The sequence below is a fragment of the Hemicordylus capensis genome, chromosome 4 (assembly GCF_027244095.1).
Source record: "Hemicordylus capensis ecotype Gifberg chromosome 4, rHemCap1.1.pri, whole genome shotgun sequence".
NCBI lineage: Eukaryota > Metazoa > Chordata > Lepidosauria > Squamata > Cordylidae > Hemicordylus > Hemicordylus capensis.
Window position 1 is genome coordinate 264,235,537 of NC_069660.1, and position 25,651 is coordinate 264,261,187.

Consider the following 25,651-nt stretch of genomic DNA (forward strand, 5'->3'; position numbering starts at 1 on the left):
CCTGAGGTTAAAGAGTTTTACTACTGACAATGGTCTTGAATTAATGGAAGTTGTGCCTTGACATTATTACTGTATTTTCAGCACCAGAAAAGAAATGTGTAAAGCTAACACAGACCTTGAAAGACTTGATTTTTATTAGTTAGATCTTAAAACTTTGCTCTGCAATGCAAGGTTTTATGAAAAAGTTGATGTCTTCAGAAAAGCAGGTGAAGATGAAGATTTGTGTTGTCTGAGCAGATCTTGTACTTCCGGACTTTCCGAAGTCTTTGCCCTACTGGCAGATAACTTGCTGAGTTGACCATTCTTTTAAAAGTATGATTTATTATTTGAGCCAGTGGTATGTGATGCTGTCCCTCTTCTAAAGCCAAGGGTGGTCTCTGTTGAACCATACTATCAAACCACAAAGGAAGCAGTTGCCATCTTTCTGCTGAGATTTCAGGGGCTGTTAAGTATTTTGCAGCAAGTGAAACACATATCTCTCTTCCCTCCGCCTCTTTAAGATCTCTCTTCCCTCCGCCTCTAGCCAAATTTTCTGTCCAGAATGAATTGTACAAATTGAGTGAAATTTCATATTTGGCATGTTTTATCCAGATTTACTTTGTTTTATTTTAGATTTTTCTGCCAAGATTCTCTAATTAAAAGCTTTAATGGAAACAAATAATTTTCTAACTAGTATTTTCAAAAGTTATAGATCTGTGCAAGAGAATCTGGAAAAAACATACTACTCTGCAATCTGGGAGAAGTGTTGAATTCCTGTCAATACTCATTTATGGCTTGTGATTCGTCTCGCCTGCCCACCCCAGTCCTGTGTGTCTGTCCAAACTCACATTAGGAAACTCATATGCAGGTAGCCGAATGCAACATCTCTTCCCCTCCCCCCACTTCCACCAATATTCTAAGTGTCTCTAGCAGCCTTAAGCTAATGTTTTAGACTATACATATCGCCATCATTCTAGTCACTCATCACTGGCTAACTCAACTCCACATCATTTTCTCACCATATGTATTTCCTTAAAAAACTCATCTATGCAAAGCTTTTGTAAACCAGAAACAACACCTGCAGCTTCTGGTTTGCAAAGTATTCGTAGATATGAGAGTAAAGAAATACATACAGCGAGAAAAGGATGTGGAGTTGAGCTTGGTAGTGATGATGGGGTAAGTCTAGTAGCTATTGGATACAGTTACTAAACACCATAGGGAATTATAATAAGAGATGCTGCTTTCTTGTTTGCAGTTTGCCATCTTGTTATTAGGGAATGTTTCCAAACTGTTGGCTTCTCATTGAAATAGTTCTGCAGATTTGGCAAATATAGCCTTTCTCTCTCCTAATTTGATGGAGATGGGGAAAGAAATGGTGTATAAGCAGAAGAGAATTCACTGCCTAATTGAAATATTGGGGTGATAAGGAAATTCCAGAGAGTAAGTAAACATACATACATACATATTTTTATTTATGTATTTTGCAGGGAAGGGGGAATTTGTTGCATGTAGCAGGAAACGGGATTTGCGTATAGAATTCCTCTTGTGGGTCTTGGATGGTGAACCTCACCCACCGTAGCAGATGCTTTTTGCACTAAATTTTTCTCTGCTTCTGTGTCTTCTAAAAATTCATTTCATTTGCAACCTTTCCATCCGCAAGAGTGGGTGTCATTTTCATCTGTGAAGGCCAAAAAGCCTTGGCATTTCCCAAGCACTCAACTCTAAAAGCCAATCTACAGGGTCAGATAATTGACTTGGAGGAAATTGCCTTGCTGCAGAGTTCACAAAGTTGTTCAGTTGTACCAAAGGGGAGTCCTCCAATAGGGGAAGGGAACTTTTGCTTTTTGATCAGGTATAAGAACGCTTCACCCTGGGATTAATGAGGCTCCCAACTCAAAAAACTACTATTTGTGGTGGTTTTACAAAAGTTGTATTATATTAAAATTAATAACAGTACATGGAGATTTAAAAGTCCTCCAAACGAAAGCTTTCTCCCCAGGTGTACTTCAGAAAAGGAAAGATACATCTTTAGTGATCCAAACCAGCGCCAAGCAAGAGGTTATGCTGCACCACAGAAACAAAGTTCAGCTCCTGGGGGTGCAGGGGCAGGAGAACCAAAGAGCTAAACAGAAATTCTGGGCCTTGGCCTCTAATCCTTTCAAAATGTTGATGTTCCTTTTCAAGCTCTTGAGCAGGAGGATGAGATAGGGCAGAGGGAAATGCTCAACTCTTAGAAGATACCAGAGATGTGGGTTTTCTGTAAAATTTAGAATGTAAACATATTCTGGGAAAATTCCCATGCAGATTTTTCCCTCATGTGAATTAATTTTTCTCAAATGCTACTGTACACATTTTCCTGATGTTCTAAATAGATTGTGATCTGATTTGGCATGCTTGACCTGTCTATACAGTTCAAAAATAAATTTAAAAACCTCTTCCATTTTAATTTTCCACAGTGCGTATCAGAAGTTTTTCAAGTAGCCATGTAGAAACTTTAGAAATGGAAGACTTTCCATGGAAGACTTTCCACTCTACATCTCTGGATGACAGTCAGTCTCTTTCAGTCACAGCCCCTTATAGCAGAGGTTCTTGCATAGTGCAAAGGGAAGTGCAGTTTTTGCACAGGGAAGAATGTTCACAGAGCTGTGGTTTTATTAGGGCTGAACTCATCGGCCTGCTGTGCTGCAGAATTGGGATGCAGCTCTGTGCTGTAAATATTTTTAGTAGCTGAAGCAAATGTTTGGATACCAGCTTGCAGCCACATCTCAAAGTTTCAAATCACCTGTGTTCTCTTTTTCTATGATATTCAAATATCAAATCATAATAAAGCATAACACATCAAAATGTAAATGTCAGTATTGGGTACTTTCATTCCTTGAAGATTTTTGTGAAATGCATGAGACAGATGCTTGTTTTTCCCCTGAGCAAACTAAAAAACAAACTCCTGTGTGAAAAGGAGTTGAGAATACAGATTACCTTTCACAAGTTGCTTTGCATGTGGTGTGATGGAGCTGAAGGTAAGACTTTAATGCTGGGAAGTCTTGGTGCCCATTTTATTTATCTCTTCTTTGTTCTTAGTCTTTTTCCTTAGTTTTGTGTGTGTGTGTGTGTGTGTGTGTGTGTGTGTGTGTGTGTGTGTAAAAGAGAAAGAGAGACAGAAGTGATTCTCCCCAGAACAAACTTAAACCAACAACATTCTTGATATCCGTTCACATGTTGTTCCTTTGACCTCAGTGATTGGTTATATAGCTTCATAGTACTGCTAGGTTTTCTGCTTGCAAAGTGAAATTGGAAACCTAAGAAGTCCTATATCCATCTCTTCCACTGTTAGAAGAAGTGTAAGTTTGGAGCATATAAATCTGTTTTTGGCTTAATTAAAGATTAGAGAAGTAACAAGTGGATACTTACTCTGTCCAAATGGCAGCTTGTTACATTTGACTGCAGTTCATCTGTGGAGGTCCAGGGCTTTGTTTTTATGTTTGAGAAAAGTATTATTGATTTTTGCAGAAAAAAGTAGATACTGAGTAAACTATTAGCATTTAGAATTGCTTTTTGGGCTGTGGTGAGAGCTCTACTGCTGGCAGTGTAAACAAAACTCAGATTTAAATGGTACACTATAGTGGAAAAGCAAGTTATGCCAGGCACAATTCTATAGCTTGTATGTGCATGTCTGCCTGAATATCATGCCAGTGTACTGTTGCAGAGAACAATGCACAGAGATAGGGAATGGAATTAGATATTTTATTTTTATTTATATATACACAAACTGTAGAGCAAGCCTGGTGGATTGAATGTAGCAGGAACTACTTTACAGGTAGCTGGTGCTAAACTTGTATAGGGGATTTTTATTCTTTTCTTTTCTTTTTCTTTTGCAGATGGCTAAAATGTGTTAAAGATATGTAGAAGTCTCATTTTTGAAAGAAGGATTTATTGCAAACATAGCCTCTTGTCTTCAGTTGTATTAGAAGTGACACTTAAACAGCCAAGTGCTTTTATTCATTATTTAAACTGTTCCAGTTTTAACCATTGAAGAGTGATGTAGCGAAGAATGATGTAGCTGTTTCCTCTATAGGCTTTCCATTTGTTGTATTGAACTTACTGTTTGTCCTCTTAAGACTGCAGGGGAAATGGCTAGCTATGTTGGTGTACTGCAAATTAAGCTAACTAAGTATACTTGTAGACAATTTGTAGCATTACTTGAGAGAGTTTTAAATTGGAGTTATCTGATCAGACATGTAGTGTTTGTGCTTGCATATAAATCCATGGGTTTTTGACAGTTATATCAAGGTAAAATTTCAAGAAATTTTGAAGCAATGGAGAAAAAAATGCAAGTTTGGGGGAAATTAAAACATATACTATACTTTGTATCACATTTCCTTAAAAAATTAAAACTAAGGTGTCTATATTTTTCAGTGTCATAGTTACAAATGTAAGTAAATCTGTAGAACTATATGCAATTTATGTACTTTCATCTGGACTTGGTTGCATGATATGGGACCAGGAGGAAGCAGATTCCAAGCTACCCCATTCACATGATCAGATTTCTCCTGAAATGTTCCTACTCACAGCAAGTCTCTTGCAACATCTGACTCCTTTGACTTTCTCAATTCTTTCCACACACTCGGGCAGCGCAATAGACAGCTTGTTCTCTTGTAGGGGAGTAAAATATTGTGTCTCAATTTAAGAACTGAGGATAGGCTTGCTCATATGACTCCGGGTAGGGTAGGAGAGCCGGGGGTGCTCTTGATTTTTCGGTCATGTGCTTACAAATGTTAAGATAAGCTGGGAGAATGATCTTTTGCAAGGTGGCTGTGGTGTAGACAGCTTTTCCTTCAACCTTGGTAAAAAGCTGGGGATAAAATCTGGATAGGGCCCACTTGTCCTACCTGGCTGCTACCTCACACATGATCATTCTCCTTGCCTCCTCCCTTAATGTTTGCAAGCAAACAACTGAACATCAAGAATGAAGATGCTTCCTCTCCCCTGCCAGTAGTTGTGTGAACAAGTTTAATCCCTCCTCAGAGAGAAGCATGGGGCTAAGTCAGGAGGATAGTATATTCATCATTCTCCAGATCAGAAATGAAGGCAGACCAGAGGAAAGCAGGCAATAGTTCACATGCAAAGAAAGGCCTAGATCAGTATTCCCTCTAACAGAGATGCCCAGATGTTTTTGATTAAAACTCCCCAAGCAAAAGCCATTATAGCTGGGGATTCTGGGAGTTGTAGTCAACAACATCTGGGCATCTCTGTTAGAGGGAACATCGGCCTAGATATGTGTCATTGGCTGACATACATCTGGATGAGATTTCTATAAAACTCAATATGATACATATATTAGAATTAGAATTATGTAGTCTTTCATTATCTTACATAAAACAATCCTATTAGACCAGGGATTCTCAAACTTGGGTCCTCAGGTGTTATTGGACTTCAGCTCCCATAATCCCCAGCCTCAGTGGCCTTTGGTTGGGGATTATGGGAGTTGAAGTCCAATAACACCTGAGGACCCAAGTTTGAGAATCACTGTATTAGACAGTGTTTTGAAAGAGCAATGAATAGGAAGTGATGATATTTTAAAATACCTTGTAAAACACTTTATGCATAATTCTAAGAATATTTCAAGATTTTTCCCTGTTCCCCCAAAATTTCCAGTTTTATGGGTCTGGTCTTGGGGGGAGGTGGGAGAAACAGTTCATTTCTTATATTTTCTGGTTTTTCTCTGGGCCTTCACATCTGTAGTCTAATATGCATAACTAGACAATAAAATGTATTCTTGTGAATGAAACCTACCTTTTCATTGGTAGGTTTCTTAAAGGAGGTAGTAGTAATTCATTCCTTGACATTATGACATTGTAGGGTATAGCCTAAAAAGAGAGTGGCTGACATACCATGCAGAGGTCCATCCTTAGAAAGGTGCCCGTGTTGCTGTGATTTGCTCTGCAGCTCACCAATGCTGCTTGTGGAGGTGAGACTGCTCTGTGCCTACTAAGCAGCGCACCACCATAGTTGCCATGCTATACCAATTGGAAAAGATGGGAGTCATGTTGCAACTGCAGTGATGCACAGCTTAGTAGACACGGAGCAGCGCTGCCTCCACAAGTAGTGTTGGTAGGCTGCAGAGCAAATCGCAGCAACATGGGCACCTTTCTTTTGGATGGATCTCTGTGCAGTATGTCAGCCAGAGTATTTAGTGGTTACATTCCGAACATTTTATTTTATGCAGTACTCAATTCATATTTTTATTAGATATTCTTGTAGGACTGTCAACAGTTCTGCTGTTTGTGTTCTGCATTCTAGGATGTTTGTAATGTTTCTAGCATTGCTCCTTGCAATACCGGTAGTAGTAATGTGCTGGCTTGAAAACCAGAACATTACAGTTTCCATCAGGTTTTCTAAAAAGTAAAGCTAAGAGTAGCACTTCTAAAAGATGTCTGATTCTTGTTGTATTTCAGTTTCAGTGCAAAACGGTTCGATTCATCAAAAGGATGCAGTAAATGATGATGATTTTGAGCCATATTTAAGTAGCCAGACAAATCAGGTGAGTACACATAAAAATATTTTTTGTAAGCAAGATTGCATTTTTAGTTAGTCCTGAATTAAGAATGTTGTATCAAATCACTATAATATTTGAATCTCCTTGTAACTTGTATCAGCTTTGGAGTTGGTTACCTTTAAAGGGATACCTCTGCTGTTTTTAAAAATCTCATGCTGGGAAACATCCAGACTAATACTTGCATAAACTGAAGACATTCTGCCTCCAGAAGGTGGGAGGGATGATTCTTCTATCCCTGTGCCCCCCCCCCAAAAAAAGTGTCAGAGTCTGGAGGACTGCAATGAGAATATTTAGAGGCACGTGGCTGCAGACGAAAGGGGATTGGTTTAACCCCCACCCCAGTGAGTGGGCCATCTTGTCCTTGTGTGTGTATTAGTATGGATGTTGTCTGTGATCCCAGAACTTGGTGAAATGACTTATGCCTAAGCAGATAATATAATCTGGCCTTCACAAGTCTTTAAGCAAGAGATGTATTATATTTTTATAGCTGTAATTTCCATGATTTATATTAATAAAAATAATTATTAAAATATTCCAAGTTTGTATTAATCCAGATTTAAGAACTAGGGTTTTCTTAGGGAAATGGAGGAAATGGAAGTGATGGGAAAATCTGTGAAGCATTGCCTGTAGGATTAACCAGCTCAATCAGTGGTTCTGTTTCCAATTCTACAGCATTAGTGTTTTTAAGATGGCAGCCTGTCATAACTGACTGCACATTGCTGTTGCTACTATTGCTGTTGCCTTTATATGTTTACATTTGCTGCCTAGCAAGTCCATATGGACAGGATGATCAAAATGGATGTTCAGTAAATTCCATCACTATTTCCATAATGCTTTTCTTATATCTGCCAGTATTTGGCTTTTCACCACAAAGAGTATTGGCATAGGTATTGGTTGCTGATTGATAACTTTAATAATTGATGAATTATTAATTAATAAGTAACTGGCAATGTAAACAAATCTAAATAACGTTCATGCATTACATTGTCCGATAGAGTTGCAGTTGTCTGTCAGTGGATGCATGAATGATTTCCTCAAAAGAACAAAGAATGTTGTGGCACCTCATGACTGTAATTTCTGTTGTCATAAACATTCATGGGTATAGCCTGCTACATCAGATGCATGAAGTCATTTACCACTTCCTTGTTAATTTGTTGTGATTCCATTAGTTCATAGTGGAACCATAATTTCAAAAACTGAAACTCTTCAAGTTCCTGAAATTATGTGGTGGTTTCTCAAGAACTTGGAGTTGGACCCTTGGGGCTGTTTGCTTAAGCAGGAGGCCCCCAGTTTCTATGGATTTCCCCACTTCCAGCTTCAGCCCTCCAAGCACATCCTATGCTGTTTCTGAGAGTTCTTTCCTCTTAACGTCTGAATACGACTACTGTACAATGTGAGGACTGTGGCAAGAAAACCCCATTCTGCAACCAGATATTCTCATGTTCTTAGGATCCAACCTTTGATTAATTGGTCAGTTTCCCTGCTTGCATTTTGAATTCTTACATGATCCTTGTTGCCAATAAGGGTTCTTCCATCTGAGGAATCCTTGTTTGCTTTAGATATGTTTTGTCATTTAGACTATTGAGGCTGTTCAGGGGAATAAACTGCAATTATAACATACTGTATCTGTGATGTGTGAGGGGAGGGGTGTGTGCGTGTGCACACTCGCGTGCACACACACTCTCTCATGCATGTGCACACCATAGAGAAGACATGCAGATTAGATAAGTTGGGTTTTTTTATTGAGCCAGTTTGTGTTGATATAGAACAGCCTTGAATTTAGTCACCAGTCAACATAGTAGTTTCCTTGATCTGCCACTCAAGCTGCTGTGTCCCACAGATGGTTGTAGGTGGTAAACTTGCTTTGCTTAAAGGCAAGGGTGACATCATTTTATGCATGCTTTGGAGGTTACAACGAAGTGTTCTCCCCAATGAAAAGTTAAATCTTTGTGTATGCCTGTAGCAGATATTGCTTTTCTTATTTTCTATTTGTTACTGTGTAAATATTGGTAACAAATTTAGATAGAAACTAATGAAGAGACTAAAATAGTAAGACTGTCAGTTGCTGATAACATCAAATGTCAGTAAGCAACAGAATATCAGCATATGTAAGTATGAAGAATGGAAAACATGATGCTCACACTACACAATAGGGGTTTTATTTTTTAGTGCTAGAGGCCCTGTGGGTATTTGCCAACATCATGCTGTACATCTTTCTTTTGAGCTTGGGCACCACAGTAGTAGTTTGCAACCCATCCATTATGTAACAGGCCTTTTAGGCTTTTGGTGGAAAGCATAATTTTGGGGGTCTGGGTTTTCTTAGGAATTAACTTTCCATTTTTAAGACATTACTTATACAGTGAACTTTCTCCTTGCTGTTGCATCCCTTTTTTTCTCTTCCTCCTTCAAGGGGCATGTCTACTCCTATGCTCTCTTCTTCCCCCACCTTTGTGTTTGGAAACAAACAGAGCAAAAAGGTAGGCGAATTAGGCTACCTGCATGATGGTTCAAAATAAGTTCACAAAAATTATTAGCCATACCCACCACTAGTAATTTGTGACGCATAGACTGAAAGAGAAAAAAAACCTATGCTCTCGTAACTTACAAAAACATCCCTCCCTTCTTATATGAAGGTAACTTCTTATTCTCCACTGGCAACCAGGTTAGTGGCTATTTATAACACTGTTAACTTCCTATCTGCCTTGCATGGTCTCATTCACAACTTGACAAGAAACACAGGATGCTATTAAAACATTCTAGATGCAGTTCTTGATTCACAGACCAGAGACGAACTGCTCAGGAGAATGTTAGTGTGTGTATATACACACTGGACAGATGGTTAGCACTGTCAGCATTGATAGCATCAATCATTTGTTTGAGTTAGAAGGGAGGAGGGGAATCCTACAGGAATCTGCTTATAGGGGACTAAGAGCTTACATGGCTCAGCTCATCAAAAGAAAAATGTAAGAGCAAGATCAAGTGGTGTTACATTTCTAACTTCTTGGAAAACATTTAAGCAATTGTCTCCTTTTAATTAATGTTGCAGCCCTATTTACAATCCAGTGGTCTTTACCTTATTAGCTATCACCAGAAGCATTGTTCTGAGTACGAGTTTTAGGGTGGCAAATGTCTTTTCTTTTAAAGATTTTTTTTCTCTTGACTAGTGTGTCCTGTTTGTTCATCTCCTGTGGCTAGCTTGATACGGTTGCCTCAGATGTCCTTAAATACAACTTTAACACTGTAGATGTGGCACTAAAATCAGATTCTTCTGATGCTGACTTTTGTTTTCCTGCAGAGTAATAGCTATCCACCAATGTCAGACCCATACATGCCTAGTTACTATGCTCCATCCATTGGATTTCCATACTCTCTGGGTGAAGCTGCCTGGTCTACAGCAGGAGATCCTCCAATGCCATACTTGACAACGTACGGACAGATGAGCAATGGTGAACACCACTACATCCCTGATGGTGTATTTAGTCAGCCCGGGGCTTTAGGAAACACTCCCCCATTTCTTGGTCAGCATGGATTTAATTTTTTTCCTGGGAATGCAGACTTCTCTACGTGGGGGACAAGCGGATCTCAGGGGCAATCAACCCAAAGCTCTGCTTATAGCAGCAGCTATGGCTACCCACCTAGCTCTCTTGGAAGAGCAATAGCTGATGGACAGGCTGGGTTTGGCAATGATACCTTGAGCAAGGTGCCTGGTATTAGTAGCATTGAGCAAGGCATGACTGGACTTAAAATTGGTGGCGATATGACAGTTGCTGTAACAAAAACGGTTGGTTCCGCTCTGAGCAGTGCAGGTATGACGAGCATTGCAGCAAATAGTGTGCCTGTGGTTAGCAGTTCAGCACCTAAACCAACCTCATGGGCTGCCATTGCTCGGAAGCCTGCTAAGCCTCAGCCAAAACTTAAGCCTAAAGGTAATGTGGGAATTGGGGGGCCTGCTGTTCCACCACCCCCTATAAAACACAACATGAATATTGGAACTTGGGATGACAAAGGGTCTGTGGTAAAAGCTCCCCCAACCCAGCCGGTACTGCCTCCTCAGACTATAATTCAGCAGCCTCAGCCATTAATTCAGCCACCACCCATGGTGCAAAGCCAACTGCCTCCGCAGCAGCCGCAGCCACAAGGACCTCAGCAACAGGCTCAGCCTCATCAGCTGCAGCAGCAGCAGCTGCAAAACCGCTGGGTAGCTCCTCGCAATAGGGGTGTAGGCTTCAATCAAAGCAATGGAGCTGGCAATGAAAACTATGGTATAGGTGTTATACCAGTTAGTTCTTCACCTTCTGGTGTAGAAGTGCACCCTGTATTGGAGAAACTAAAGGCCATAAATAACTATAATCCCAAAGACTTTGATTGGAACCTGAAGAATGGTCGTGTGTTTATAATCAAAAGTTATTCGGAGGATGATATACATCGTTCCATTAAGTATTCTATCTGGTGTAGTACTGAACACGGTAATAAGCGCTTGGATGCTGCATACCGTTCACTGAATGGAAAAGGCCCACTCTATTTACTTTTCAGCGTGAATGGCAGTGGACACTTTTGTGGAGTGGCTGAGATGAAGTCTGTGGTGGACTACAATGCATATGCTGGTGTCTGGTCTCAGGATAAATGGAAGGGAAAGTTCGATGTTAAATGGATCTTTGTTAAAGACGTTCCGAACAACCAGCTGCGGCACATTCGCTTGGAAAACAATGACAACAAACCGGTTACCAATTCGAGGGACACTCAAGAAGTACCCCTAGAAAAAGCCAAGCAAGTGCTTAAAATAATTGCTACTTTCAAGCATACCACCTCAATCTTTGATGACTTTGCACATTATGAAAAGCGTCAAGAGGAGGAGGAAGCCATGCGTAGGGTAAGAACCCAATGTTACATTAAACTTCATGGTTTTGGAGAGCTTGGCTCTTTTTAAATGCAACTTGGTCTTCTCCAATCTCTTAGCATTAAATAATATCATTTAAAAGATTAAAAACTGATTTTACCATCTTAACATGTGTAACTGTCTGAATATTAATGTTTTGTGGAGTGGTCCCCCATTGTCAGAACCTCCATCTGCTAGCAGGAGGAAGGAAACTTTGCATAGGTGCCATTCTTGTGCTAGTGGAAGGAGCTACTGACAGTGGAGTTTAGCCCAAGGTTGGTTTCCCAGCAAGTTATAATCACATTCATTAGGTTTGAATTTTCCAATCTTAGTATGCTTGCTGTTAACTCTACACTAAAACTGTCATTTGGTTTAAAAATTAGGTTGCTTGGTTTTATTCTAGTGCAAGGAGAAGACACTTCACCCGCAAAAGAAGGGCTGATCTCTGCTAATCTCCCTTTCCTCTACAGTGGCAATCTGCTTCTGAGGGTTGGAGGGACCCCTCTGGAGGAAGATGATGCGAGGGGCTGCAGCTGGAATTGGGAATTGTTGAAAGAACAGTTTCTTGCACTATGTGTTGAGGATACAGCCCCCTGCACTTCTGCATTATAGAAGAAAAAAATTACATAAACAATTAGACATTCTGAAACCTGGATTTCCGATGTCTACTTTAAACATGTGATAAGATTACACAATTATCTTGAACATGCCCCATTGTAAATGTTACCTTTTTAGACATAATGGATTGTATGCAGAGTTACACCAGTGGAAGTCCTCTTGCAAACTCTTGCCTGTGAAAGCTGCCTCTGCCTGATTTTTCTGCAGTTTCCATTCCTCTCTCCTCCCCGCTGTCCCCTGTGCCATATCCCAGCAAGAGAACCTTTTGAGGGAATACAGATGGCTGTAGCAGCGATTGAATAGGAAAGCCTCTTTCACAAATGGGATTGACTATAACCCAGTCTCTCTGGTAAAATGTGCCATGGTAGGAGAAAAGGAAAGTAGAACTTAAATTGAGCTAAACCATTTCTGGTGGCTCAAGGTATGTTCTAGTTTTTGTCTGGTTTTTTTTTACAGAAGTGCAGGGAATTACAGGGGAGACCTGAACTTTCCCCTTGCCCCTAGAAATGGCTGTCCTGGCTGGGCTGCAGATAGTTTCTCAACCTATTGGTGCAGCTCAAGTGGAGTAATTGCTGTATAAGACAAAAGGTTTTCTCTAGCTGATGGAGGGGAAAAACTCAATTTTAAGCCTCTTGCAGACTTCTTACACTCAAGACAAGCAAAAGCACTGCCTGTTGAATTCTTGCCTTTACAACCATTTCTTGCTGAGAACCATGCAAGTTGGGGGTTTCACATTTGGATACCTCAAAATGTTAAACCTTTTTCCAAATCTACTTCACTTGAAACTCCTCCTCCCCCGGATTATTTTAAATGACAAGTCCTGCCCTTAAAACTTAGTCACATGGGATTCTCACTTGTACATCACAGGGAGAAATATGGCTTATGGTCCCTGCCAAGGCAGAAAGCTTCTAAGGTACCTTGCCTTGAACTAGGATAGGATTTAAGTAATGACTACTTATGGAGTATATTCCATCCTCCATCAGGTATCCCTCTTGGGGATGAGTTGTGGTTGTATCAGGCAGGTAGGTGACTGGGATCTTGCATTCTCTTCCCCATGCCAGCTGCAGACCTGGTATCTGCAGGGTAAATTTTTAAACTTAATTTAAAAAAAACATTTCTATGTAAACCACTTTGGGAACTGCGTTGAAAAGCAGTATATAAATAGCCATAGTAGTAGTATCTACTGGTGGGGTTTACTTGCTCAGAGGGGGACAGCTACACCAAATTCTAGAAGGAAGAAAACAAATATTCTTCATATACATGTGAAATGTCCACAGTGTGACAATGGTTATCTGGAGTGTTCGGATGACATAACCCTGTAATAGAGTCCTCATTTGTGGCAAGCCACATGTGGTGGTACATTATACATTAAAAACCATTTTAATTTTAATGAAGAGGTTAGTCCTTAAATGCTTCACTCTGATCCTAGTAAGTGTATGTGGTTAAAATGAGAGCATATTTACGCATAACTGTCATATTTTTCATTTCTATCTTTGTTTCAAATACTTTGAACACTGTTGACATGCTTGAAATAATATGCTCATTAATGGCTGCTGTTAAAGGTAGAAATGGATTATGCTTTTGATTCTCAGTTTGCTGAGGATTGTTCAGTATTTGAGCTATGTCCAGTTAACTTTGTGGATTTATTAAAGTGAATTTTTGCAAACACTCCTGGACTGTTCACGTGGAAAGAGAAGTTAGTGAAGAAATGTATGCAGGCTTTTATTTAGAGACTCACTACAACTCCTGACCCCAGTTTTCTTCTCAGCACGGTTCTGTCCTTCACAAATGTAGCTGTACCCGTAATGATCGGCTGCCCAGGCGGTCCCCTCAAGGCAGATTGCCATTATTCTACATTTGTCCTCCTCACCTTCACTTGCCACTTGATTCGTTGGCAGCATCAACTGCAGTATGCATTGAGTTGCTCCTAGTCTTCCAGTGTTCACTACATTTGAAAAGGAGAAAGTATGGAAAAGACCTACCCTAGCTCACTCTTCTCCTCTACTTAAAAAAAAAAAAGTTTTTATTTTATTTATTTCTATGCTACCCTATCCGTCCAAAGGCTCTGTTCAGTTTACAACAACCGTTTTTGCTCAGGAATGGTGTGATATGTGTGTCTACCTCAAGCTCCTACTCTGTGTCTATTCTTCCAAATCCCCCTCAACTCCTTCCCTTGTTTGAGTTGATGGTCCTGATGGCCTTGCCTAATACTGCACTTGATCCTTTGTTCCTATTCCCCTCTGGTGGCCATTTCCCCCCATCATCCCATGTGGCCACATACACCTCTTGCTTTCTTCTGGCTTCCTCCCTACTGCTTTCAAACATGCCATTGTTTCTCTCTTGTTTTAACAAAACTTCTTGACCCATTCTCCATTTGCTACTATCACACAATTTCTATTCTACCCTTTAACTTTAGCAGGGCTACACAACGTTTTCCTCCTGCAGTTGGCCTATGACTCCCCCCATTCTTGACAATTGGCTATTGTAGCTTGGAATGATAGGAGTTGCAGTCCATTAAAACCTAGAAGGCCAAGTTGTGCAGACTTGACCTGGAGTATGCTGTTTACTCCCAGTTCCTCTCCTGCACATTGGTCATTGAGCTCTTCCAATCCCCCCTTCCCACACACACTCCATTGAAATTGATTTTTTTTTTTTTTTTTTTTTTTGGTGAGAACAGTCTCTGCTGGATCTCATTCTCTTGGCCCCCTTTAGCAGCCTGGGAACAAAAGTCTTTTTCTGTGCTTGACTGTAAACTGATGATCACTGAAACATTTTAAACTGATTTATACCAACTTTCTACAGTGGGCTTTTTTACGCAATAAAGATCTTTTGTGAAGAGAACTTTGATACAGTCAGCCCCACTCTCTTGTCCCTTCTTGTCCTGGGTCTCTGTGACCCTGTCCTTGGCTGATTCTCTTTCTACCTGTCTAATTGCTGTCAATTCCCTACATGGAACAGGGCTCTGCTCCATGCAGGGAACTGCTTTCTCTCCATTGAGTTCCTTCAGGGCTCTGTTCTTAGCTCTCTAATTTCCCCCCATATATACCAGGTAGCCTCATTACATCCCATGATTTGTAGTACCCATCTATACATGGATAACACCCAGCTCCACCTTGGAAGCTTTCTTTTTCCATCCCATCCTGCATTTTTAAGTTTGGCATATTCAAGACCAATCTCTTTTTCGCTCCTCCAAAGCGGCATCTTCCTCATTGAGCCTCTTTATTGTATTCCATGTATTAAACAGGCATATACCTTTGGCTTTCTCATTGACTGCTTTCTTTTCCTTTCTTTTCTCCTGTTCTCTCTGTTCAATCTGTTTCCAAATCTTATAACTTCTCCTTTACAACATTACAAGAATTAAAACCCTCCCTTTCTGCTAGGTCAGCAAACTTTGTTCTATGCTGTGGTCATCTCTCACCTTGACTACATTTTTTCTTGTCTCCCATTGTTTCACCTCAATCCCCCTACCTCTATCCAGCATTCTGCTTTCTATTTCTTTGATCATGCACGACACCCTTTCTTAAATCATCACAGTGACTTCTTGTCCAGTCCCAAATCCTGCAAAAACGTCTTGTTCTTGCCTTCAAAACCTGCCATGATCTTACATTCCTTATCCCAGCACATTCCTAACTGTGAACTTGGCTTATTGCCCTTAGTCTCCAGAGGTGTCAAAGCATTTGACCTTTTCTCCCTTGCTGTTCTTTATGCTTAGAACTGCCTCCCAGAACACCTCCATAGAACTACCTCGCTTTCAAACTCCTCAGCTTTTCTTACGAAGCCTTTGGCTTCCTATTCCAACTTCCTATTACTGTTTACATGAAATAATTGCATTATTATTGCCCAGTTTATCCCTACCCTCCCTTCCAGTGTTGTCTTCCATGTATCTATGTTTAGATTGTGAGCCCCGTGGTTCAGAGATCTGTCATCCTCATTCTTTGCAAATGCACACAGCTCTATATGAATAATAGCAACTGGAAGTTCTGAAAGATGTATAAATACACTTGCTAGTAATTGAGGAATTTGGAGGCAGAAACTTTTCCAGTTGATACCCAGAAATGTCTGTGTGAATTTTGACTTAACTGATTACATTGCATGTGAATGTAAAAGCCAAGCATTGCTAGACTGGAAATTTACCTTCAACAGCTTATTAACCTTAAGAAGGGATACAGTATGTTCAGTCAGGTCTTTAACTGGAGATGTGGCATGTCCTAAAGTAAATGAAAGCTCTAGTTCTTTTGACCCTGCTGCGGATGGCATTGTTGGAAGCAATGCAGCCATCCAGTACTGAAATAAATACAGTGAGGGAAATAAGTATTTGATCCCCTGCTGATTTTGTCCGTTTGCCCTCTGACACAGAAATGACCAGGCTATAATTGGAATGGTCGGTTTATTGTAGCTGTGAGAGACAGAATAACAACAAACAAACCCTCAAAAGCCCACTGCCCAAAAGTCAGCGATGGATTTGCATTGTAGTGAGGGAAATAAGTATTCGATCCCCTATCAACCAGCAAGATTTCAGGCTCCCAGGTGTCTTTTCACTATATGCAGGTAACGAGCTGAGATGAGGAACACCCTCTGTAAGGGAGTGCTCCTAATCCCAGCTTGTTACAGTACCTGTATAAAAGACACCTGTCCATAGAAGCAAGCAATCACTCAGCTTCCAAACTCACCACCATGCCCAAGACCAAAGAGCTGTCGAAGGATGTCAGGGACAAGGTTGTAGACCTGCACAAGGCTGGACTGGGCTACAAGACTATCGCCAAGCAGCTTGGTGAGAAGGTGACTACAGTTGGCATGATAACTCGCAAATGGAAGAAACACAAAATAACTGTCAATCTCCCTCGGTCTGGGGCTCCATGCAAGATCTCACCTCGTGGAGTTGCAATGATCATGAGAACGGTGACAAAGCAGCCCAGAACTACACTGGGGGAACTTGTCAATGATCTCAGGGCAGCTGGAACCATAGTCACCAAGAAAACAATTGGTAACACACTACACCGTGAAGGAATGAAATCTTGCAGTGCCCGCAAGGTCCCCCTGCTCAAGGCAGCACATGTACAGGCCCATCTGCAGTTTGCCAATGCATATCTGAATGATCCAGAGGAGAACTGGGTGAAAGTGTTGTGGTCAGATGAGACCAAAATCGAGCTCTTTGGCATCAACTCAACTCGCTGTGTGTGGAGGAGGAGGAATGCTGCCTATGAGCCCAAGAGCACCATCCCCACCGTCAAACATGGAGGTGGACACATTATGCTTTGGGGGTGTTTTTCTGCTAAGGGGACAGGACACCTTCACCGCATCGAAGGGACGATGGACGGGACCATGTACCGTCAGATCTTGGGTGAGCACCTCCTTCCCTCAGCCAGGGCATTGAGAATGGGTCGTGGATGGGTATTCCAGCATGACAATGACCCAAAACAGACAGCCAAGGCAACAAAGGAGTGGCTCAAGAAGAAGCACATGAAGGTCCTGGAGTGGCCCAGCCAGTCTCCAGACCTTAATCCCATAGAAAATCTGTGGAGGGAGCTGAAGGTTCGGGTTGCCAAACAGCCTCGAAGCCTTTCTGACTTGGAGAGGATCTGCAAAGAGGAGTGGGACAACATCCCTCCTGGGTTGTGTGCAAACCTGGTGGCCAACTACAAGAAACATCTGACCTCTGTGATTGCCAACAAGGGTTTTGCCACCAAGTACTAAGACATCTTTTGTGAAGGGATCGAATACTTATTTCCCTCACTACAATGCAAATCCATTGCTGACTTTTGGGCACTGGGCTTTTGAGGGTTGGTTTGTTGTTGTTCTGTCTCTCACAGCTACAATAAACCTACCATTCCAGTTATAGCCTGGTCATTTCTGTGTCAGAGGGCAAATGGACAAAATCAGCAGGGGATCAAATACTTACTTCCCTCACTGTATTGGGCAGGGTGGATTTGATTTAAATTAAACTGATTTAAATTACGATTTAAATCACGATTTAAATCACTAGCAGGGTGGATAAAAATAAAAAAATCCAATTTAAATCAAAAAAATCGGATTTTTTTATTTAAATCAAATTTTTTAAAATTTAGATCGGATTTTTTTGATTTAAATCAATTTTTTTTATTTTTATCCACCCTGCTACTGATTTAAATCATGATTTAAATCAGTTTGATTTAAATCAAATCCACCCTGGTATTGGGACAGTTTTGTCTTGTAAAGGTTCTGAAACATGGTCTATAAATAAACATAAACCTTTATCTAGCACTGCTAATTTAATTTTTATTGCCAGACATACTGGCTCTCAAACATATTGGCCCAACATCTCACTTGTGGAAGAGTGTTTTCTATCACGCAAGGAGCAGAGGAGCAATCCTCACTTGACTCCCCACCTTCTGCCTCCAAAAAGTGTCCCTGCAGGTTGTGAGATTGGCAAAAATTGCCCTTCTATCTTTATGCAACAGAAAACACTCATCTGCCAGCATGGCATTAATCTGGATGTTGGTTAGTATGTACAGTTTGAATGCAAGATAAGGCTGAAAGACAGAATTGGAATTATGAAACAAATAGCCTACTTCATGTGTTGCTTCAGGAAGATATTTAACTTCAAAATAGATACATTATAAGTTCGTTGAATCAATCTAATATAAAGCACTAATTCAATTCCAGTATTATTGAAATACTTTTCAGTCAGTTTGAATTATCAAAGTTCTGTTTCTTTCTTTGGTATTCACGTTGGGTAAGGAAGTTTCAAAAACGTTAAGCATTTCCCAACATCTAACTTCCTACTGATTATTGTTGGTACAACCTCTTTCCTCAAGTCTGTGCAACTAGTGTTTTCGTAGTAGTATATTATTTTGACCTCCTGGCCACAGAAAACTTAACAATTTCTAATGCCTGGTTTTGTGTATCACATTTTCTGTTTTGGATGTATTTATTGCTTTGTGCTTATTGCATTGTGGATTTTGTTGGATTTTTAATAACCCAGTGGAACATCTTTTTTTATGCAAAAAAACTTTCCAAAAATTGTGTGGTGTAGCACTGGTTCTATGTACAACTGGTTGAAATGGTTGAATTTTAACAAATTTATTCCCACATAGTTTAGTTGGTCTAAATCTATTAGGGATGTGCAAAAAATTTCGGGCACAGAACGATCTGTGCCTGAAACGAGCAATTTCAGGTGATTCGGGGCCGAACCGAATCACCCCCGATGTCCCCCGATATTTTTCGGGCCCGAGCCGAATCACCCGAATTTTGGGCACGAAAAATTCGGGTGATTCGGTTCATGGTTGATTTGGGGTTTTTTTTGAAGTTTTAGTGACTTTGGGGCAGTTCGGGGGCATAGCATGGGATCTGGGCAAAAAGAGTGGGGTGGAGTGGTAGTGCCTAATGGGTGCAGGCTACCACCCCAATTTCAGGGGGATTGGGCAAAGGGCTGATTTTTTGAGAATTTTTGAAGTTTTAGTGACTTTGGGGCAGTTTGGGGGCAGAAAGTGGATCTGCCCCAAAAGAGTGGGGTGGGGTGGTAGTGCCTAATGGGTGGAGGCTACCACCCAATTTCAGGGGGATTGGGCAGAGGCCTGATTTTTTGGGAATATTTGAAGTTTTGGTGTCTTTGGGGCAGATTGGGGGCAGAAAGTGGATCTGCCCCAAAGGAGTGGGGTGGGCTGGTAGATAGTGCCTAATGGGTGGAGGCTACCACCCGTCCCCAATTTCAGAGTGATTGGGCAGAGGGGTGAATTTTGGTGAATTCTGAGGTTTGTCTTCATAAGGTGAAGTGTGCTAAATTGATTACTTCCTCATATTCATAGTAATTGATAGTGTGAAAAAGTGAAAGTGGGGTCATGAGAGTTGTCTAATTGAAAAAAATCTCATTTGCTATGATAGAATGAGAATTCACACCTCAGAAAAAACTTCGAATCCGAACCGAATCAGGGGTGATTTGGGTGGCCCATATTCGGGCACAAAACAGAACAGGGGTGATTCGGTTCGGGTCCCGAACCGAATCACCGAATTCCCGAATTGCACACCCCTAAAATCTATCACCCAAGTTGCTCAGCTAGGATTCTCTGTTTTAATGTAAATTTGCATGTCTTACAAATAGGCCTGCTGTTGAAGGATGAAAAAGGGAATTGAACTTTTAAAAGGGTAGCACAGAGCTGTCCATAGCATCTGTCTTCTATCTAATTAATTCTCTTAGCCGGACTAGCTGGATGCGTGGGGAAATGTGATGGAGAAAAATAATGGTGGCAAGAAGCGGCGAGGCGAATGGGTGGCTGGAGGAGGAGGTGGCAGTAGGCGAAGCCCCGTCAGCCGGGAGGAGGATGCCCACATGCCCGGGTGGCAGGGAGAAATAATGGCGGTGACAGGCAGGGTGTGGCGGTGGCGTGGGCCCAAAAATGTGGGGGCGGAGCATGCCCATATAAATGGCGGGCCTGTTGAAGGGTGTACCGCCGCCGTCTTTGCTGCCAGCACCCCGTGATTGCTTGTTCTCCTTGCCACCCATAGGGTGGCTTAAGGCAGGAAGAGGTGGGACAGGAGGCCGAGTAGGGAAGGGAAACAATTGATACATGGGGGGAGAGCAAAAGGAGGAATGACGAAGGGGGGTCGAATGCGGGGAAGAGTGAGGGGGCGTTCCATTGCCCTGCTGAAAGCAGAATGGCCGCCCGTCCTCCCCCGCCCCATGGCCGCTGTGGGGTGGTATAGGGAGGGGAGGAAGGAGGTTTTGTCATTTCCACTGCCATCCCAAAGGATGGGGGGACGGGGGAGGTGGTGCAAGGACCTAGATGAGCAAGGGGTTTGAGAAAGAGGGAGAAAGCGCACAGAGAAAGGGCAAGCGACAAGTTTAAAAGTTTTAAAAGCAGTTTTAAAACTAGTTTGGCCCCAACTAGTGCACAGATGCTCTGTGCAGGGTCAGCTAGTAGAAATACTAATTGTCAAGGTTGTTTCTGTCAGACCTGTGTGCATACATTATATTGCATTGTTGCTACAGGGGTTTGGCCACTTGATGCCAAGCTGCTCTGGAAACCTCTTATTCCTTTCCAAGAATGCCTTTAGATCATGCAGTAATCATGGTGTTAGCCTCTTGTAATGTAGGGAGGGAGTCCAAACCAAACCAGAAAGTTTTCTTCAAGTTCAGGTGAGACTTGTTCTGGCCTAGGCCGAAAAAAATTGGCAGTCCTAATCTGGCTTGGTTCAGTTTCACATGGGAAGACTTGAGCTAATTTGCATCTGCAATAAACTGGCTGATACTTAATTGTAGATCACACACAAAAAGGCAGAAGTCCTACAAACTGTACATAAAATTGAACATAAGAAGGATTTCCTTATTTGAAAGATGGAACATGAACTCTGATGATTGAAATTGGCCAGTGAGATGTATAGATTCTTAATGTATAGGCTTAATGTATAGATTCAAAAACCTGATTGGAGGTTTATCTCTTATGTGGTTAGCATGTTTAAAAGACTCCCTTTGCAGGTATTAAATCCTCTCACCAGGTGGTCAATAGCTGGAAGTAACTAATCAGCTGTTGGATTTTTCATCTCTGTCTGCTACTAACAAAAATTTCTCAAGGAGTACTGTTCATATGCTGCTAATAAAGTCACGTGTGACACTCCTTGCCCTGGGAGAAATTTTGAATGCATAGGGAAAAGTTCGTCTATTTGGAAAGACGATATACCAGTGATGAAAATACACATTGCACTGCTTCAAAAACTCTTAATGTGTAAAATATATTAAAATAACTTACAGGTTTTTCCACAAAACATGCAAGCTAAAGCAAAACCAAGCAAATGTTTCGGTGTAATACAGCATCCTCTGTGCTCATTAGCATGCCAGCTGAAGGCACTTATCTATGTTAATAGATAACATATGATGGAGGAGAGAGCCGATCTTTTGCAGAGAAGATATTAACTCTCAGTGACACATCTCATGGTTTCTTTCATCTCTTCCTTAACATTAATATTAAGTTCCAGTTGTCCTATGCACATTAAATTCCCTTCAGTAGCAACAGCCAGACATTCTTCATATGTTTCATTAGTGGTCTTCCTGTTTCTCCAATATATAGAATGCTGCACACATTCAAGAATGTAAGAGTCAGTGTGTAAAGTTTGTGAAAGAATGGCTGGCTTTAAAAATACCTTTTGTAACAGATTTGTGTGGCAAGTACAGAAAGCATTGAGTTGCCATGGCGTTAAGGCTAATGTGGCTTGTACAGCACCTAAAACTTTAAAGGAGCATTTAGTTAAATCCTGGTTGTATGATGATGTGAAGGGAGGGATTGTCCTATCTGTCATGACGACGAAGGTTGGAGCAAGGTGAAAGGAGTAGTATATAACATTGAATGTGTAGCATTCTATATTGGAAAAACGGGAAAACCACATATGAAAACATACACAATGAGATACAATACTGTTTGCTAAGAGAAGTGACAACGTGAATGTTGCCTAGTTGCCTAGAAAAAGTGGGCAGAATTTTCGAAATTCAAATTACTTACCTTCCCACAGATTATCAGTGTGGGGCAAGGGGTTTGGCTGAATTCAGGGTTCAGCGTCATGGCCAGGTTAGGTGAAAGCATATTCTGAGGGAACTATTTAAGGCATACTTGACACAATCAATCAAAAGTGAACGTACAATCTTAATATCTTGCATCTTAAAAAAATATTCTGGGCCTCCATGCAGTCCATAGACATATTAAGCATAAAGGCTTATAGATACTGTGTTAAGTGATGTAGGAAGATTTATACTACTGTGTTAAGTGATGTAGGAAGATTTATACTACTCGACTCTTCTACAGCATAGATAAATGCCTATAAATGATTCTCTTTACATTTCCAGAATTTAAGTCAGTGTTCCAAAACTGTCTGCCTTCTACTGAAAAGCACCAAAGGGAAAGGTCTTCTAAACTAAACTCTTGTACAGCCTGGAATGTACTGTGATTCAGTGGAACTGCTAAGCAACAATATATCCTTGAGAGATATCTTGTGTTCAGCCAGCTAATACCTGCATTTGTCCGTGCTGCAGCCTGAAGTTTGCATAACTTTCTAGGAGATCATGCACTTTGTACATACACATTCTGTAATCTGATTTTGTGCATAGGGCATGTCACTTAACAGAGAATAATGTTAAAAGCCAAACATTATTTCCTTGCGTAGCTTTATTTTACATGAAAAATTGGAATAAATCTATTCAGGATAGCAAAAATTACTTTAAAAAAAATGTTCTTCCCAATGTAATCTAGAAGATTTTAAGACAACAATGCTACTCTTAGATATTTACCTCTTGTAAATTGTCCTGTAGCATAGAAAAGCATGCTGCTAAGTTACAGCGAGTCCAAAGTGTAACTGATATGACCAGACATGTACCTTTTGCATTAACTTTATAAAGTAGTAAGCTCTCATTTAACATTCACTGTGTAGCTAAAACTGTCACCTGAAACTTTCACAAGCAGTGTAATCCTAAACTGTTGGAATCACTAGAAAAACTTCCATTCACTTTAGTGCCATGAACCTCATTTCACAAATGGTACACTAGTGCAAGCATTGTTTATAGTTCGTTTCTCTGCCATATAGAGCATTGCAAGCTGTATGTATTTTCCCTCTACGTCTACGGCAAAGAACCTGTCTCGCTAAGATGCTTAAAATTTGTGTTAACTACTTCTGGGCTTCACAGGTTGGAGCATGGAAATGAACTTTTCACTTGACTAATTGCCTCCATGTTTCTGTAAAGCTGACTACATGCGTTTATGAAATATTTATAGTTGAACAGCTGCTATATTCTGTTACATCGAACACAAGTATTTTGTGACACTGCTGTGCTAATTTTCCTTTCTTCTGTTCTGCAGGAGAGGAATAGAAACAAACAATAACTATATGGCAACGGTTCTGCTAGAATTACAACACTAATGATGTAGACTCTGGAAATGCCTAATATGTCTAAGAAGACGTTATTAAAGCTTTCTTCCTGCTTAAGGTGACATCTTTGAACACTTTAACACAAAATTGACTTTTCTTGTAATGGTTCTCATCAGTGCATCTACCCCTATACTCTCTCACCAAACACACTTGAGAACTGTAACTTCGTCAAGCACTTTCTGTCCTGAAGCTTTTACCAGTATCTGCTGTCTTTTGTAATTATGCATCCCAGCTAAGGCACAGGAGATGGAACGAATGCAAGGATTCATTAACTCTTTGAATTTGTTAAATACTAACAATTAACCATCATAAGTGGTTCAATGATGTGAGATTCACATGCTTCAACTTATTTTTCTTTGATGTAGTTTTTTAATTGTCAGTTTTTAGCTATTCAACAGAATTAAAGCAAAATCATGCCATATTTAGTCCTGGAGTAAAACTCAAGTCTAAATGTTCATGTGAAAATTATTGTAGTAAACTTTTAATATGGCAAAGCAACTTTGAGCTGCAGTTTAGCCAAATGAATTATAACATGAAATTATATTAGAATGACATTTCCCTTGTTTCAAACTGTTTGGTGTAGAGAATATTAATATATGCAGCTTGGTGGGCCGCACCAGTTAATGCACATTTCCTTTTTTTTCTGTAACATGTATACCGAAAAAAGTGCATTTGTCTGAGGAACTGTTTGTTTGCTACCACTCAATCTCAGTTTTGAATACATGTACCTCAGTCTAAATCAGACTTTTTATGACCTTTATAACTACATTTAAAATCTTTAATTCCTATTTCTGGGTGTTTGCAAGCCTGAAAAGATTGCTATCATGGAAGTGAAAATTTACTCTCCTCTAGATGATTCACTAGCTAAATAAACATAATTCTTGTTTTAGCAAGCATATACTCTTTCTCAGATTTTGTTTGTTTCCAGCTCTGAATAATTGTCTGGTATTCTTTCAGTTCAAAATACTTTGGGAAATAAACGTTTATCCATGGTTTCAGTTTGTATGCTCATGGCTGTGTTTACATGTTATCTGTTAGTGCTATATAATAAAAGCCTAGGTACCATATTCACGTGAATACTTTCTATGCTAATTCTTAAATTATACTTTTATTTTAGCTCTCCTTCATGCACAACACCATGAATACTGGCCTGAAACTGATGTATGGTAGCTGCATACCATACTGAATATCCTCACTCTGGTGTTAAGATTTGCTTTGTCTTTTTAGAAGATTGCTCTAGAAGGCACATACAGCGAAGTTTAAAATAGCTATTGTATGAATGCTTAGTATATCTGTCAAACTCAAATGTTTACATCATGTCTGGAATCTTTCATTGACCTCTGTTTCTGAAGCATATATGGGCACACCTTCATTTCTTCTGTTCATTTTGACTGTCACTGGATAGTGCCAACTGTCAACTGCCATGTGTCAACTACACACACACACACACACACACACACACACACACACACACACACACACACCCCTCAGTTTATTTTTTAGGTTTTTTTGAAATGGTTAGATTCTTTGGTTTCTTCATTACACACCTTCATTTCTTCTGTTCATTTTGACCCCACTGCTTTGCAGGTGGGGGTGGGGAATTAGTGGCATCCCATGTTCCAACTACCCCACAAGCCAGTTTATATTTTAGGAATTTTTGTGGTGTTTACTCTTTGGTGTGTAACGAATCCTCATAGGGATTCTGCTGTACACAAAAAATAGACTAAATGTACATATCT

General features: G+C 40.5%; 1 protein-coding gene across 3 annotated transcripts in view; it reads left to right on the plus strand.

The window, feature by feature from the left end:
- The window catches only part of YTHDF3 (YTH N6-methyladenosine RNA binding protein F3), a 32,188-nt gene extending 7,209 nt beyond the window's left edge, over positions 1-24,979 (plus strand). For 2 of the 3 annotated variants that reach the window (XM_053243400.1, XM_053243398.1), the window contains 3 exons: positions 6,432-6,517; positions 9,828-11,402; positions 23,843-24,979. In XM_053243400.1, coding sequence (XP_053099375.1) covers positions 9,846-11,402; positions 23,843-23,866 — 1,581 coding nt within the window. In that variant the 5' untranslated portion in view covers positions 6,432-6,517; positions 9,828-9,845 and the 3' untranslated portion in view covers positions 23,867-24,979. Of the gene's footprint in view, positions 1-6,431; positions 6,518-8,942; positions 9,010-9,827; positions 11,403-23,842 lie in introns of all 3 variants that reach the window. The other variant, XM_053243399.1, reaches the window with a different exon arrangement.
- The last annotated feature ends 672 nt before the right edge of the window (positions 24,980-25,651 follow it).